The 13,922-nt window shown below is 47.4% G+C and overlaps 1 protein-coding gene across 2 annotated transcripts in view; it reads left to right on the plus strand.

Moving 5' to 3' along the window:
- LOC123992821 (periostin-like) overlaps positions 1–13,922 on the plus strand; it is a 55,243-nt gene that overhangs the window by 33,588 nt on the left and 7,733 nt on the right. For both annotated transcript variants that reach the window (XM_046294363.1, XM_046294362.1), the window contains exons 10-14: positions 2,102–2,250; positions 2,762–2,898; positions 3,576–3,706; positions 4,003–4,133; positions 8,009–8,111. In XM_046294363.1, the coding sequence (XP_046150319.1) occupies positions 2,102–2,250; positions 2,762–2,898; positions 3,576–3,706; positions 4,003–4,133; positions 8,009–8,111 (651 nt within the window). The remainder of the gene's footprint in view (positions 1–2,101; positions 2,251–2,761; positions 2,899–3,575; positions 3,707–4,002; positions 4,134–8,008; positions 8,112–13,922) is intronic.

Raw genomic sequence — 13,922 nt, forward strand, 5'->3', positions numbered from 1 at the left:
TCTTCACTGGTGAGTAACACACTACTGGCCCCGCTCAATTCTGTCTTCACTGGTGAGTAACACACTACTGGCCCCGCTCAATTCTGTCTTCACTGGTGAGTAACACACTACTGGCCCCGCTCAATTCTGTCTTCACTGGTGAGTAACACACTACTGGCCCCGCTCAATTCTGTTGTCACTGTGATTACACATCATGGCCTGGCTCAATTCTGTTATCACTGTGATTACACATCATGGCCTGGCTCAATTCTGTTATCACTGTGATTACACATCATGGCCTGGCTCAATTCTGTTGTCACTGTGATTACACATCATGGCCTGGCTCAATTCTGTTATCACTGTGATTACACATCATGGCCTGGCTCAATTCTGTTGTCACTGTGATTACACATCATGGCCTGGCTCAATTCTGTCTAACACTTCTCTCATTCCCTTAAACACTCTTGAACATCCTGAACTGAACATCCTATCTCTCTCTCTCTCCCTTTCCCTTTTGCTCTTTCTAGCTCCTCTCTCCGTCCCCCTCTTCCTCTCTCTAACTCCTCTCTCTGTCCACCTCTTCCTCTCTCTATCACCCTCTTCATCTCGCTATCTCCTCTCTCTGTCCCCCTCTTCATCTCGCTATCTCCTCTCTCTGTCCCCCTCTTCCTCTCTTTGTTCCTCTCTCTGTCCCCCTCTTCCTCTCTCTAACTCCTCTCTCTGTCCCCCTCTTCCTCTCTCTAACTCCTCTCTCTGTCCCCCTCTTCCTCTAACTCCTCTCTCTGTCCCTCTCTTCCTCTCTCTAGCTCCTCCCTCTGTTTCCCTCTTCCTCTCTCTAGCTCCTCTCTCTATCACCCTCTTCATCTCGCTATCTCCTCTCTCTGTCCCCCCTCTTCATCTCGCTATCTCCTCTCTCTGTCCCCCTCTTCCTCTCTTTGTTCCTCTCTCTGTCCCCCTCTTCCTCTCTCTAACTCCTCTCTCTGTCCCCCCTCTTCCTCTAACTCCTCTCTCTGTCCCTCTCTTCCTCTCTCTAGCTCCTCCCTCTGTTTCCCTCTTCCTCTCTCTAGCTCCTCTCTCTGTCTCCCTCTTCATCTCTCTAGCTCCTCTCTCTGTCCCCCTCTTCATTTCTCTAGCTCCTCTCTCTGTCCCCCTCTTCATCTCTCTAGCTCCTCTCTGTCCACCACTTCATCTCTCTAACTCCTCTTTCTGTCCCCCTCTTCCTCTCTCTAGCTCCTCTCACTGTCTCCCTCTTCCTCTCTCTAACTCCTCTGTCACTACTTTATCACTCCTCTCGTTCTTTCTGTTTCTCTCCTTTCAACAGTTGGGTAATGCACACTGAGCTCCAAACTGTGACATTAGTCTTGCTGACTCACTAGTAAGCTTCATATACTAGACTTACTATATACGGGTCACCGAGGGAAGAGTGCTGGAATGATTTATAGCTGGAGCTTTTTGCCATGCAAACCAGACACACACACACACACACACCGCATAGGAACATAGGAACCTCAAAAGGCGTGGGGAGAGATATCTCCTACCTTAATCCAACATTTGTAATGCACATGTGATAAACTGAACCACAGTATAATAATCACCAGTATGATAGACTAGCTTGCTGCACGCCCCAGGAAATAAAATAATTCCCCAGGGTGGAAAAGCTGTGTCTAAGCTGTGTTAGAGCCACAGTTCTCTCTGGAGGAGGCAGCTCTTCTTCCACAGGACATCAGTATAGTCGGTATGACTACCCCAGGGTAATGCAGACTGGAACAGTCCCTGGTTGTGTCCCAAATGGGACCCTATTCCCTATATAGTGCACTACTTTTGACCAGAGCCCTATGGGAATAAGGAAATAAGGAGACAATTGGGACACAGACACTGTTACAATGTGGCTGATCAATCTGGTTTCCTGGAAAATAAGGTTGACGTTTTACAATGACTGACTAGACCACCAGACTGCATCATTAGCCTATATACTTTTTTATCGTCTGCGTCCTGGGAAAACCTCGTATCTCCATTTTTGCAGAATTGGGGATAGTTTCTAAAAAGTTATAGTTTACAAACATATTTAATGTCATATTTTGATCTCTTACAATGTATCTATATGAAATATCTTGTCTTCCAGATGAGGTGATGTCCATTGACCAGAGCTTTCTGAAGATAATTCTGGAGAACCACATCCTGAAGGAGAAGATTACTCTGGGACAGCTGTACAATGGACAGCGCCTGGAGACCATTGCCGGGAAGTTCCTCAGAGTCTTCATCTACCGCACAGTGAGTCTGTGTGTGTGTGTGTGGGGGGGTGTCTGTGTGAGTTTGTGTGAGTACATGACAGTGTGTGTGTGTATGTGGATGTGCGTGTGTCTCGTCTCTGAACAGCTGGTCAAACACAATGGCCATACAACACAAATCCATTTCACTGGGCTATCCATCTACTGGACCGACTAAGAGGCTGTTAATTCAGTAGCTAGCAGACTGTTCAATTCCATGCCTCATAAAGAGCCACTTCAGCAGATGTCAAATTTCAGTTTTAAAGATGCTCAAAACAGAGGTCAGGTGACTGGAGAAACCATTCGCCTAGCTAGCTAACTATCTGGCTAGCTAACTAGTTAGGTGTTTATGCTAGCATACCCACATGCCCAAATATGTAATAATTTTGCTAGAATTAGGATATTAGGACTAGAGTTACATTATTAGGATAAAACCCAGAAAAACAGTTTTCAACAACAACAAAAAGTAGAGTTTTCACTAAAGTGGTTCTTTAACCTGTCCTGTCTGTCTGTAGGCGGTGTGCATAGAGAACTCCTGCCTGGTGCGCGGCAGCAAGGAGGGCAGTAACGGAGCCCTCCACCTGATGAGGACTCTGATGAAGCCAGCTGAGACCACCATGTTCCAGATCCTCACAGACAACGGAAGATTCAAGTAAGCTGCTTGGGCACATATAGACTCTGTGTGCTTTAGCCTGGTCCCAGATCTGTATGTGCTTTAGCAAATGAAATAGTCAGAGAAGTTAGCTCAAGCTCATACAGATCTGAGACCAGTCTAGTGGAAGGATTTTGATCAAGGGACAGACAAAGATTGTTCTGATTTTGCGGCCAATTCACGAATATACTGTAAACTAAACAGTGTTGGACAACCTTGTCTCACTCCTTACTCAAGAAAGGATGTTCTTTAGCTAACCAAACAGCCAGAGAGTCAGAGAGAGTTCACTAGTCAGACAGAGTTCAATCAATTTCATACAGACCTGGGAGCAAGCTGGGAAAACAGTTTATACAGACATGTGGGCTAACTTCTTTCTCAATCATGTACACCTCTTACAAGTTATCTTATTATCTAATTAATACATAGGATCTCATCACTGAAGAGGATCCTGTTCTATAGGTCAATCGGTTTGTACATTGTCAAGCCGGCGGTCACGTGTGTTGGCGAGGTAGAGAACCCTGGTCAAGCCCGGTCAGAGACGAGTTTAGGGAGGCAGCGCTATATGCTAAGCTATCACACTGGCACCGGTTACCGGTTATACAGTATCTACCGTATCTACCCTCAATGGTTGTCATGAGTGGCAGGTAACTGTTTCCTTAATGTTGTTTTGTTTGCAGGATCTTCCTGTCACTGATGGAGACGGCTGGTCTGACTGACCTGCTCAAACAGGAAGGAGAATACACTCTGTTTGCTCCCAGTGATGAGGCCTTCGCTGGTGTCAGAGACAGCGACCTGGCTCTGCTCAGAGGTTGGTTTGTCTCTCTCTCCGTCTCTCTCAGTCACTCCATCATTTTCTCCGTCCTTCCTAGCCTGTGTCAGTCTCTCTAAAAAAAATCATAGTCAGAGGTTTTTCTTGTCAGGCCACATCATGATGGTCAGGAAAAACTGCTGACCTTAACCATAGCTACCATAGCTACCATAGCTACTAGCTTTCTCCTAAAGGTTGTAATGTCAAAGGAACATCCATAAGACGTAGTGGTTGTATGTACGACACGTTCTATGGTACTGTAGTCTTCCGTCTGAAGTCCTGTCTGTCCTGGCCAGGTAATATGAATGCCCTGCGTACCATCCTGCTCTACCACTTCAGTAACGGAGTGTTCATCGGTGGAGGTCTGGAGACTGGGGTGACCAACCTTCTCAAGTCTCTGCAGGGCAATAACCTCCGAGTGCTGCATGTGAGTCCAAATCTCTCAACATTCAACAAGACTGTAAATATAAGAAATCATGGCATTTTCCAATGTACGTGTGTATGAAAAGCCGGGGGAAAAAAGCTATTATCAGACAGACCCTGAAGAGATTGTACAATGTTTTTACAGTGAATCAAGAGCCTCACCTCCAGATCCACTCAGTATTACTAACATTCGCAATCCTTTGTCATCAACAATGTAAACCAACGTTCAAAGTAGGAATTATGACTAAATATTACTAATTCGAAAACGTATATATGACAGTTCAACGTGGAGAAAGAGGACGTCTGAATGAACGTTTATCTGATGAGTAAGAATCCAAAACGTATTTGTTGGATTAACTAACCCGGAAACAACTTCCCAAACATAATTCAGCATGCTGACAGGATTTAGGATTTCACAAAGGCTTGCATTGACCTTTGATATTTACTGTTTTGACCTTGGGCTAATTTTATACTTAGCTTTTAAGTTTGATTACAGCAATGTCCTTAGGGTCATATTCTAAGATCATTCAAACCAAACCAAATCAAATCAAATCAAATCAAATGTATTTATATAGCCCTTCGTACATCAGCTGATATCTCAAAGTGCTGTACAGAAACCCAGCCTAAAACCCCAAACAGCAAACAATGCAGGTGTAAAAGCACGGTGGCTAGGAAAAACTCCCTAGAAAGGCCAAAACCTAGGAAGAAACCTAGAGAGGAACCGGGCTATGTGGGGTGGCCAGTCCTCTTCTGGCTGTGCCGGGTAGAGATTATAACAGAACATGACCAAGATGTTCAAATGTTCATAAATGACCAGCATGGTCAAATAATAATAAGGCAGAACAGTTGAAACTGGAGCAGCAGCACAGTCAGGTGGACTGGGGACAGCAAGGAGCCATCATGTCAGGTAGTCCTGGGGCACGGTCCTAGGGCTCAGGTCCTCCGAGAGAGAGAAAGAAAGAGAGAATTAGAGAGAGCATATGTGGGGTGGCCAGTCCTCTTCTGGCTGTGCCGGGTGGAGATTATAACAGAACGTGGCCAAGATGTTCAAATGTTCATAAATGACCAGCATGGTTGAATAATAGTAAGGCAGAACAGTTGAAACTGGAGCAGGAGCATGGCCAGGTGGACTGGGGACAGCAAGGAGTCCTCATGTCAGGTAGTCCTGGGACATGGTCCTAGGGCCCAGGCCAGTTGAAACTGGAGCAGCAGCAAATCCAGCAAATCAAACAAATCCTTTCTTGAAATAAACCATAAAGCCATGTGAAGTCCCTGGATGTTTGTAGTGCAGACTATTCATGATTTAGTTTAGATGACATTTTACTTCTAACAACAGACAGTTGCATTCCATTGCTACCAATTATTTCACACTGGAAAAAGTTAAGCTACACTAAAGATACCCTTAAAAAAATATAGTTCACTTAACTAGTTACTATGAAAATGTTGTTCACTATATCCAAATTACTTTGTGATAAATGATCATACAGTATGTAAATCTGAAATGTCATAGACTACAATCCGCAAGAACATATCACTTTGGGGTCAAATGTCAACAGCATGTTTAATTTAGCCTATTAATTAAAAACAAAAACAATGGTTCAAGTGAGAATTAGGCAGGTCTGATGCCGAAAAGGAAATGAAATCATTGCCTACTTCACCCATGTTTATTTTTTATTTTTTTTGCAAAAAAAAGTAGTGTAGTTCCAGTAGTTAGCTACACTGCTACATGACAGAAAAATGATTAACTGATGAATTTAAAACTACCACCAAGTTACTGAAAAATGTACACTACCATTCATAAGTTGGGCTCACTTAGAAATGTCCTTGTTTTTGAAAGAAAAGCACATTTTATATCTATTAAAATAACATCAAATTGATCAGAAATACAGTGTAGACATTATTAATGTTGTAAATGACTATTGTAGCTGGAAACTGCAGATTCTTTATGGAATATCTACGTATATAGCCGTACAGAGGCCCATTATCAGCAACCATCACTCCTGTGTTCCAATGGCACGTTGTGTTAGCTAATCCAACTTCTATAATCAAGTCTACCACTGTAGTGTCGTCTGCAAATTTGATGATCGATTTGGAGGCGTGCATGGCCACGCAGTCATGGGTGAACAGGGTGTACAGGAGAGGGCTGAGAATGCACCCCTGTGGGGCCCCAGTGTCGAGGATCAGCGGGGTGGAGATGTTGTTTCCTACCCTCACCACCTGGGGGTGGCCCGTCAGGAAATCCAGGACCCAGTTGCACAGGGCGGTGTCGAGACCCAGGGTCTCGAGCTTAATGACGAGTTTGGAGGGTACTATGGTGTTAAATGTTAAGCTGTAATCGATGAACAGCATTCTTACATAGGTATTCCTCTTGTCCAGATGGGTTAGGGCAGTGTGATTGCGATTGCGTCTGTGGACCTATTGGTGCGGTAAGCAAATTGGAGTGGGTCTAGGGTGTCAGGTAGGGAGGAAGTGATGTGATCCTTGACTAGTCTCTCAAAGCACTTCATGATGACGGAAGTGAGTGCTACAGGGCGATAGTCGTTTAGCTCACTTACCTTAGCTTTCTTGGGAACAGGAACAGTGGTGGCCCTCTTGAAGCATGTGGGAACATCAGGCTGGGATAGGGATTGATTGAATATGACCGTAATCACACCAGCCAGCTGGTTTGCACATGCTCTGATGACGAGGCTAGTGATGCCATCTGGGCCGGCAGCCTGGCGAGGGTTAACACGTTTAAATGTTTTACTCACGTTGGCTGCGGTGAAGGAGAGCCCGCGGGATTTGGTAGCCGGCCGTATCGGTGGCACTGTATTGTCCTCAAAGCGAGCAAAGGAGATGTTTAGTTTGTCTGGGAGCAAGACATTGGGGTCTGCGACAGGGCTGGTTTTATTTTTGTAGTCCGTGATTGATTGTAGACCCTACCACATACCTCTCGTATTTGAGCCGTTGAATTGCGACTCTACTTTGTCTCTATACTGACGCTTAGCTTGTTTGAATGCCTTGGGGAGGGAATAGCTACACTGTTTGTATTCGGTCATGTTTCCGGTCGCCTTGCTCTGATTAAAAGCAGTGGTTCACGCTTTCAGTTTTGCGCAAATGCTGCCATCAATCCACGGTTTCTGGTTGGGGAAGGTTTTAACAGTTGCCGTGGGTACAACATCACTGATGCACTTGCTAATAAACTTGCTCACCGAATCAGCATATACTGTACATCAATGTTGTTGTCCGACGCTATCCGGAACATATCCCAGTCCACGTGATCGAAGCAGTCTTGAAGCGTGTAATCAGATTGGTCGGACCAGCGTTGAACAGACCTGAGCAAGGCATTTCCTGTTTTAGTTTCTGTCTGCAGGCTGGGAGCAACAAAATGGAGTCATGGTCAGATTGCCAAAAGGAGAGCGAGAGAGGGCTTTGGATGCATCGCAGAAGTTAGAGTAACAATGATCCAGAATTTTGCCTTCACGTGTCGCACATTCGATATGCTATAATTTAGGGAGCCTTGTTTTCAGATTAGCCTTGTTAAGATCCCCAGCTACAATAAATGCAGCCTCAGGATATGTGGTTTACATAGAGTCAAATGAAGTTCTTTCAGGGCCGTCGAGGTGTCTACTTGGGGGGATATACACGACTGTGATTATAATCGAAGAGAATTCTCTTGGTTGATAATGCGGCCGGCAATTGATTGTAAGGAATTCTAGGTCAGGTGAACAAAAGGACTTGAGTTCCTGTATGTTATGATCACACCACAACTGTTGCAAATGTTCTGTATATAATGTCATCAATGCCCAACCTAATTGAGAAACATATGGTGCATTACCAGCTTGTACTCATCAGCTCATCAGTGTTTGGATCTTAATCCTCTCTACTCCTCTCCTCCAGGCTAACAACACAATCAGAGTGAACACTATTGAGGTCCCTGAACACGATATCATGGCCACTAATGGAGCCATTCACTTTGTCAAAACCCTCCTCTACCCTGGTGGTAAGACTGACTCAAATGTCTCTGACTGCCATTGTCATGTTTGTCATTTATTGTCATGTCTTGTCCCTGTGCTCCCCATGCTATTCGTTTCCCTCTGCTGGTCTTGTTTGGTTCTATCCCTCTCTCTCCCCCTCCCTCTCTCACTCTCTCGCTCTCTCTTCTCTCTGTCGTTCCGTTCCTGCTCCCAGCTGTTCCTATTCCCCTAATCATCATTTAGTCTTCCCACACCTGTTCCCGATCCTTTCCCCTGATTAGAGTCCCTATTTATTCCTTTGTGATCCGTTCCTGTTCCGTCGGTTCCTTGTATTGTATTCACCATGCTGTGATTGCGTTTCGCCCTGTCCTGTCGTGTTTTTGCCGTGATTGTGTATCACCCTGTCCTGTCGTGTTTTGTGCCTTCATCAGACGCTGCGTGTGAGCAGGTGTCTCAGTCGACTACGGCCTGCGCCTACCCGAGGCGACCTGCAGTCTGTGGCCGCTTCTCCAGTTGTTTTCCCCTCTACAATTCTAGAGGATTTCAGTTATTCCGTTTTGAACATTAATAAACTCTGTTTCTGTTAAGTCGCGTTTGGGTCCTCTTTCACCTGCATGACAGAAGGAACCGACCAAGGAATGGACCCAGCGACTTCAGACGCTCGTTACACTGCCGTCGAGATCCAAGGAGCCATGCTCGGCAGACACGAGCAGGAATTGTCCGCTGCTCGCCAGGCCGTGGAAAACCTGGCTGCTCAGGTTTCCGACCTCTCTGGACAGTTCCAGAGTCTACGTCTCGTGCCACCTGTTACTTCCTGGCCTGCCGAGCCTCCAGAACCTAGGGTTAATAACCCACCTTGCTACTCCGGGCAGCCCACTGAGTGCCGCTCCTTTCTCACGCAGTGTGAGATTGTGTTCTCTCTCCAACCCAACACATACTCTAGAGAGAGAGCTCGGGTTGCTTACGTCATTTCACTCCTTACTGGCCGGGCTCGAGAATGGGGCACAGCTATCTGGGAGGCAAGGGCTGTTTGCTCTAACGATTTCCAGAACTTTAAAGAGGAGATGATTCGGGTTTTTGACCGTTCAGTTTTTGGTGGGGAGGCTTCTAGGGCCCTGGCTTCCTTATGCCAAGGTGAACGGTCCATAACGGATTATTCCATTGAGTTTCGCACTCTTGCTGCCTCTAGTGAGTGGAACGAGCCGGCGCTGCTCGCTCGTTTTCTGGAGGGACTCCACGCTGTGGTTAAGGATGAGATTCTCTCCCGGGAGGTTCCTTCAGATGTGGACTCTTTGATTGCTCTCGCCATCCGCATAGAACGACGGGTAGATCTTCGTCACCGGGCTCGTGGAAGAGAGCTCGCATCAACGGTGTTTCCCTGCTCCGCATCGCAACCATCTCCCCCTCTGGCTTTGAGACTGAGCCCATGCAGCTGGGAGGGATTCGCATCTCGAATAAGGAGAGGGAACGGAGGATCACCAACCGCCTGTGCCTCTATTGTGGAGTTGCTGGACATTTCGTTAATTCATGTCCAGTAAAAGCCAGAGCTCATCTGTAAGCGGAGGGCTACAGGTGAGCGCAACTACTCAAGTCTCTCCATCAAAGTCCTGTACTACTTTGTCGGTCCACCTACGCTGGACCGGTTCGGGCGCTACATGTAGTGCCTTGATAGACTCTGGGGCTGAGGGTTGTTTCATGGACGAAGCATGGGTTCGGAAACATGACATTCCTTTCAGAGAGTTAGATAAGCCTACGCCCATGTTCGCCTTAGATGGTAGTCATCTTCCCAGTATCAGATTTGAGACACTACCTTTAACCCTCACAGTATCTGGTAACCACAGTGAGACTATTTCTTTTTTGATTTTCCGTTCACCGTTTGCACCTGTTGTTTTGGGTCATCCCTGGCTAGTATGTCGTGATCCTTCTATTGATTGGTCTGGTGATTCTGTCCTATCCTGGAACGTTTCTTGTCATGTGAAGTGTTTAATGTCTGCCATCCCTCCCGTTTCTTCTGTCCCTACTTCTCAGGAGGAACCTGGCGATTTGACAGGAGTGCCGGAGGAATATCATGATCTGCGCACGGTCTTCAGTCGGTCCCGAGCCAACTCCCTTCCTCCTCACCGGTCGTATGATTGTAGTATTGATCTCCTTCCGGGGACCACTCCTCCTCGAGGTAGACTATACTCTCTGTCGGCTCCCGAACGTAAGGCTCTCGAGGATTATTTGTCTGTGTCTCTTGACGCCGGTACCATAGTGCCTTCTTCCTCTCCGGCCGGGGCGGGGTTCTTTTTGTTAAGAAGAAGGACGGTACTCTGCGCCCCTGCGTGGATTATCGAGGGCTGAATGACATAACGGTTAAGAATCGTTATCCGCTTCCCCTTATGTCATCAGCCTTCGAGATTCTGCAGGGAGCCAGGTGCTTTACTAAGTTGGACCTTCGTAACGCTTACCATCTCGTGCGCATCAGAGAGGGGGACGAGTGGAAAACGGCGTTTAATACTCCGTTAGGGCATTTTGAGTACCGGGTTCTGCCGTTCGGTCTCGCCAATGCGCCAGCTGTTTTCAGGCATTAGTTAATGATGTTCTGAGAGACATGCTGAACATTTTTGTTTTTGTCTATCTTGACGATATCCTGATTTTTTCTCCGTCACTCGAGATTCATGTTCAGCACGTTCGACGTGTTCTACAGCGCCTTTTAGAGAATTGTCTCTACGTAAAGGCTGAGAAGTGCTCTTTTCATGTCTCCTCCGTTACTTTTCTCGGTTCCGTTATTTCCGCTGAAGGCATTCAGATGGATTCCGCTAAGGTCCAAGCTGTCAGTGATTGGCCCGTTCCAAGGTCACGTGTCGAGTTGCAGCGCTTTTTAGGTTTCGCTAATTTCTATCGGCGTTTCATTCGTAATTTCGGTCAAGTTGCTGCCCCTCTCACAGCTCTTACTTCTGTCAAGACGTGTTTTAAGTGGTCCGGTTCCGCCCAGGGAGTTTTTGATCTTCTAAAAGAACGTTTTACGTCCGCTCCTATCCTCGTTACTCCTGACGTCACTAGACAATTCATTGTCGAGGTTGACGCTTCAGAGGTAGGCGTGGGAGCCATTCTATCCCAGCGCTTCCAGTCTGACGATAAGGTTCATCCTTGCGCTTATTTTTCTCATCGCCTGTCGCCATCTGAGCGCAACTATGATGTGGGTAACCGTGAACTGCTCGCCATCCGCTTAGCCCTAGGCGAATGGCGACAGTGGTTGGAGGGGGCGACCGTTCCTTTTGTCGTTTGGACAGACCATAAGAACCTTGAGTACATCCGTTCTGCCAAACGACTTAATGCCCGTCAAGCTCGTTGGGCGTTGTTTTTCGCTCGTTTCGAGTTTGTGATTTCTTACCGTCCGGGTAGCAAGAACACCAAGCCTGATGCCTTATCCCGTCTGTTTAGTTCTTCTGTGGCTTCTACTGATCCCGAGGGGATTCTTCCTTATGGGCGTGTTGTCGGGTTAACAGTCTGGGGAATTGAAAGACAGGTTAAGCAAGCACTCACGCACACTGCGTCGCCGCGCGCTTGTCCTAGTAACCTCCTTTTCGTTCCTGTTTCCACTCGTCTGGCTGTTCTTCAGTGGGCTCACTCTGCCAAGTTAGCGGGTCATCCCGGTGTTCGAGGCACTCTTGCGTCTATTCGCCAGCGCTTTTGGTGGCCGACTCTGGAGCGTGACACGCGCCGTTTCGTGGCTGCCTGTTCGGACTGCGCGCAGACTAAGTCGGGTAACTCTCCTCCTGCCGGTCGTCTCAGACCGCTCCCCATTCCTTCTCGACCATGGTCTCACATTGCCTTAGACTTCATTACCGGTCTGCCTTTGTCTGCGGGGAAGACTGTGATTCTGACGGTTGTCGATAGGTTCTCTAAGGCGGCACATTTCATTCCCCTCGCTAAACTTCCTTCCGCTAAGGAGACGGCACAAATCATTATTGAGAATGTATTCAGAATTCATGGCCTCCCGTTAGACGCCGTTTCAGACAGAGGTCCGCAATTCACGTCACAGTTTTGGAGGGAGTTCTGTCGTTTGATTGGTGCGTCCGTCAGTCTCTCTTCCGGGTTTCATCCCCAGTCTAACGGTCAAGCAGAGAGGGCCAATCAGACGATTGGTCGCATACTACGCAGCCTTTCTTTCAGAAACCCTGCGTCTTGGGCAGAACAGCTCCCCTGGGCAGAATACGCTCACAATTCGCTTCCTTCGTCTGCTACCGGGTTATCTCCGTTTCAGAGTAGTCTGGGTTACCAGCCTCCTCTGTTCTCATCCCAGCTTGCCGAGTCCAGCGTTCCCTCCGCTCAAGCGTTTGTCCAACGTTGTGAGCGCACCTGGAGGAGGGTGAGGTCTGCACTTTGCCGTTACAGGGCACAGACGGTGAGAGCCGCCAATAAACGCAGGATTAAGAGTCCAAGGTATTGTTGCGGCCAGAGAGTGTGGCTTTCCACTGCAACCTTCCTCTTACGACAGCTTCTCGTAAGTTGACTCCGCGGTTCATTGGTCCGTTCCGTGTCTCCCAGGTCGTCAATCCCGCTGTGCGAGCTTCTTCCGCGACATCTTCGTCGCGTCCATCCTGTCTTCCATGTCTCCTGTGTTAAGCCCTTTCTTCGCACCCCGTTCGTCTTCCCTCCCCCCTCCCGTCCTTGTCGAGCGCACCTATTTACAAGGTACATAAAATTATGGACATGCGTTCTCGGGGACGGGGTCACCAATACCTAGTGGATTGGGAGGGTTACGGTCCTGAGGAGAGGAGTTGGGTTCCGTCTCGGGACGTGCTGGACCGTTCGCTCATCGATGATTTCCTCCGTTGCCGCCAGGATTCCTCCTCGAGTGCGCCAGGAGGCGCTCGGTGAGTGGGGGTACTGTCATGTTTGTCATTTATTGTCATGTCTTGTCCCTGTGCTCCCCATGCTATTCGTTTCCCTGCTGGTCTTGTTTGGTTCTATCCCTCTCTCTCCCCCTCCCTCTCTCACTCTCTCGCTCTCTCTTCTCTCTGTCGTTCCGTTCCTGCTCCCAGCTGTTCCTATTCCCCTAATCATCATTTAGTCTTCCCACACCTGTTCCCGATCCTTTCCCTGATTAGAGTCCCTATTTATTCCTTTGTGATCCGTTCCTGTTCCGTCGGTTCCTTGTATTGTATTCACCATGCTGTGATTGCGTTTCGCCCTGTCCTGTCGTGTTTTTGCCGTGATTGTGTATCACCCTGTCCTGTCGTGTTTTGTGCCTTCATCAGACGCTGCGTGTGAGCAGGTGTCTCAGTCGACTACGGCTAACGCCTGTACGACCTGCAGTCTGTGGCCGCTTCTCCAGTTGTTTTCCCCTCTACAATTCTAGAGGATTTCAGTTATTCCGTTTTGAACATTAATAAACTCTGTTTCTGTTAAGTCGCGTTTGGGTCCTCTTTCACCTGCATGACAGCCATCTCCTCTGTTGGAGAAACTGATTATACCCTGATTATATTGTCATGTGTTGAGAGACGCACTGTGCAGTGAATCATTTATTGATATAATACACATATTTAGCAGTGCTGAATGGTTCAGTACGTCTAACACCCTGTGCTGTATGTATGATAATGTATGTATGTATGTATGTAGAGGTAACTGCCAAAATAAAGAACACGCCAACATAAAGCGTCTTAATAGGGCCAACACAAGCCCGAACGTGGTTTTATGCTCATCAAATCATTCAGTGATCACTCGTGCCTTGTGGATGGGGCCATTGTCATTCTATGGGCGCATAGCCATGGTAGTCAAAGAATGGCCTGCCCTGCATTTTTATTCATGACCCTAAGCATGATGATATGTTAATTGCTTAATTAACTCAG

Source organism: Oncorhynchus gorbuscha, linkage group LG13 (assembly GCF_021184085.1).
Source record: "Oncorhynchus gorbuscha isolate QuinsamMale2020 ecotype Even-year linkage group LG13, OgorEven_v1.0, whole genome shotgun sequence".
NCBI lineage: Eukaryota > Metazoa > Chordata > Actinopteri > Salmoniformes > Salmonidae > Oncorhynchus > Oncorhynchus gorbuscha.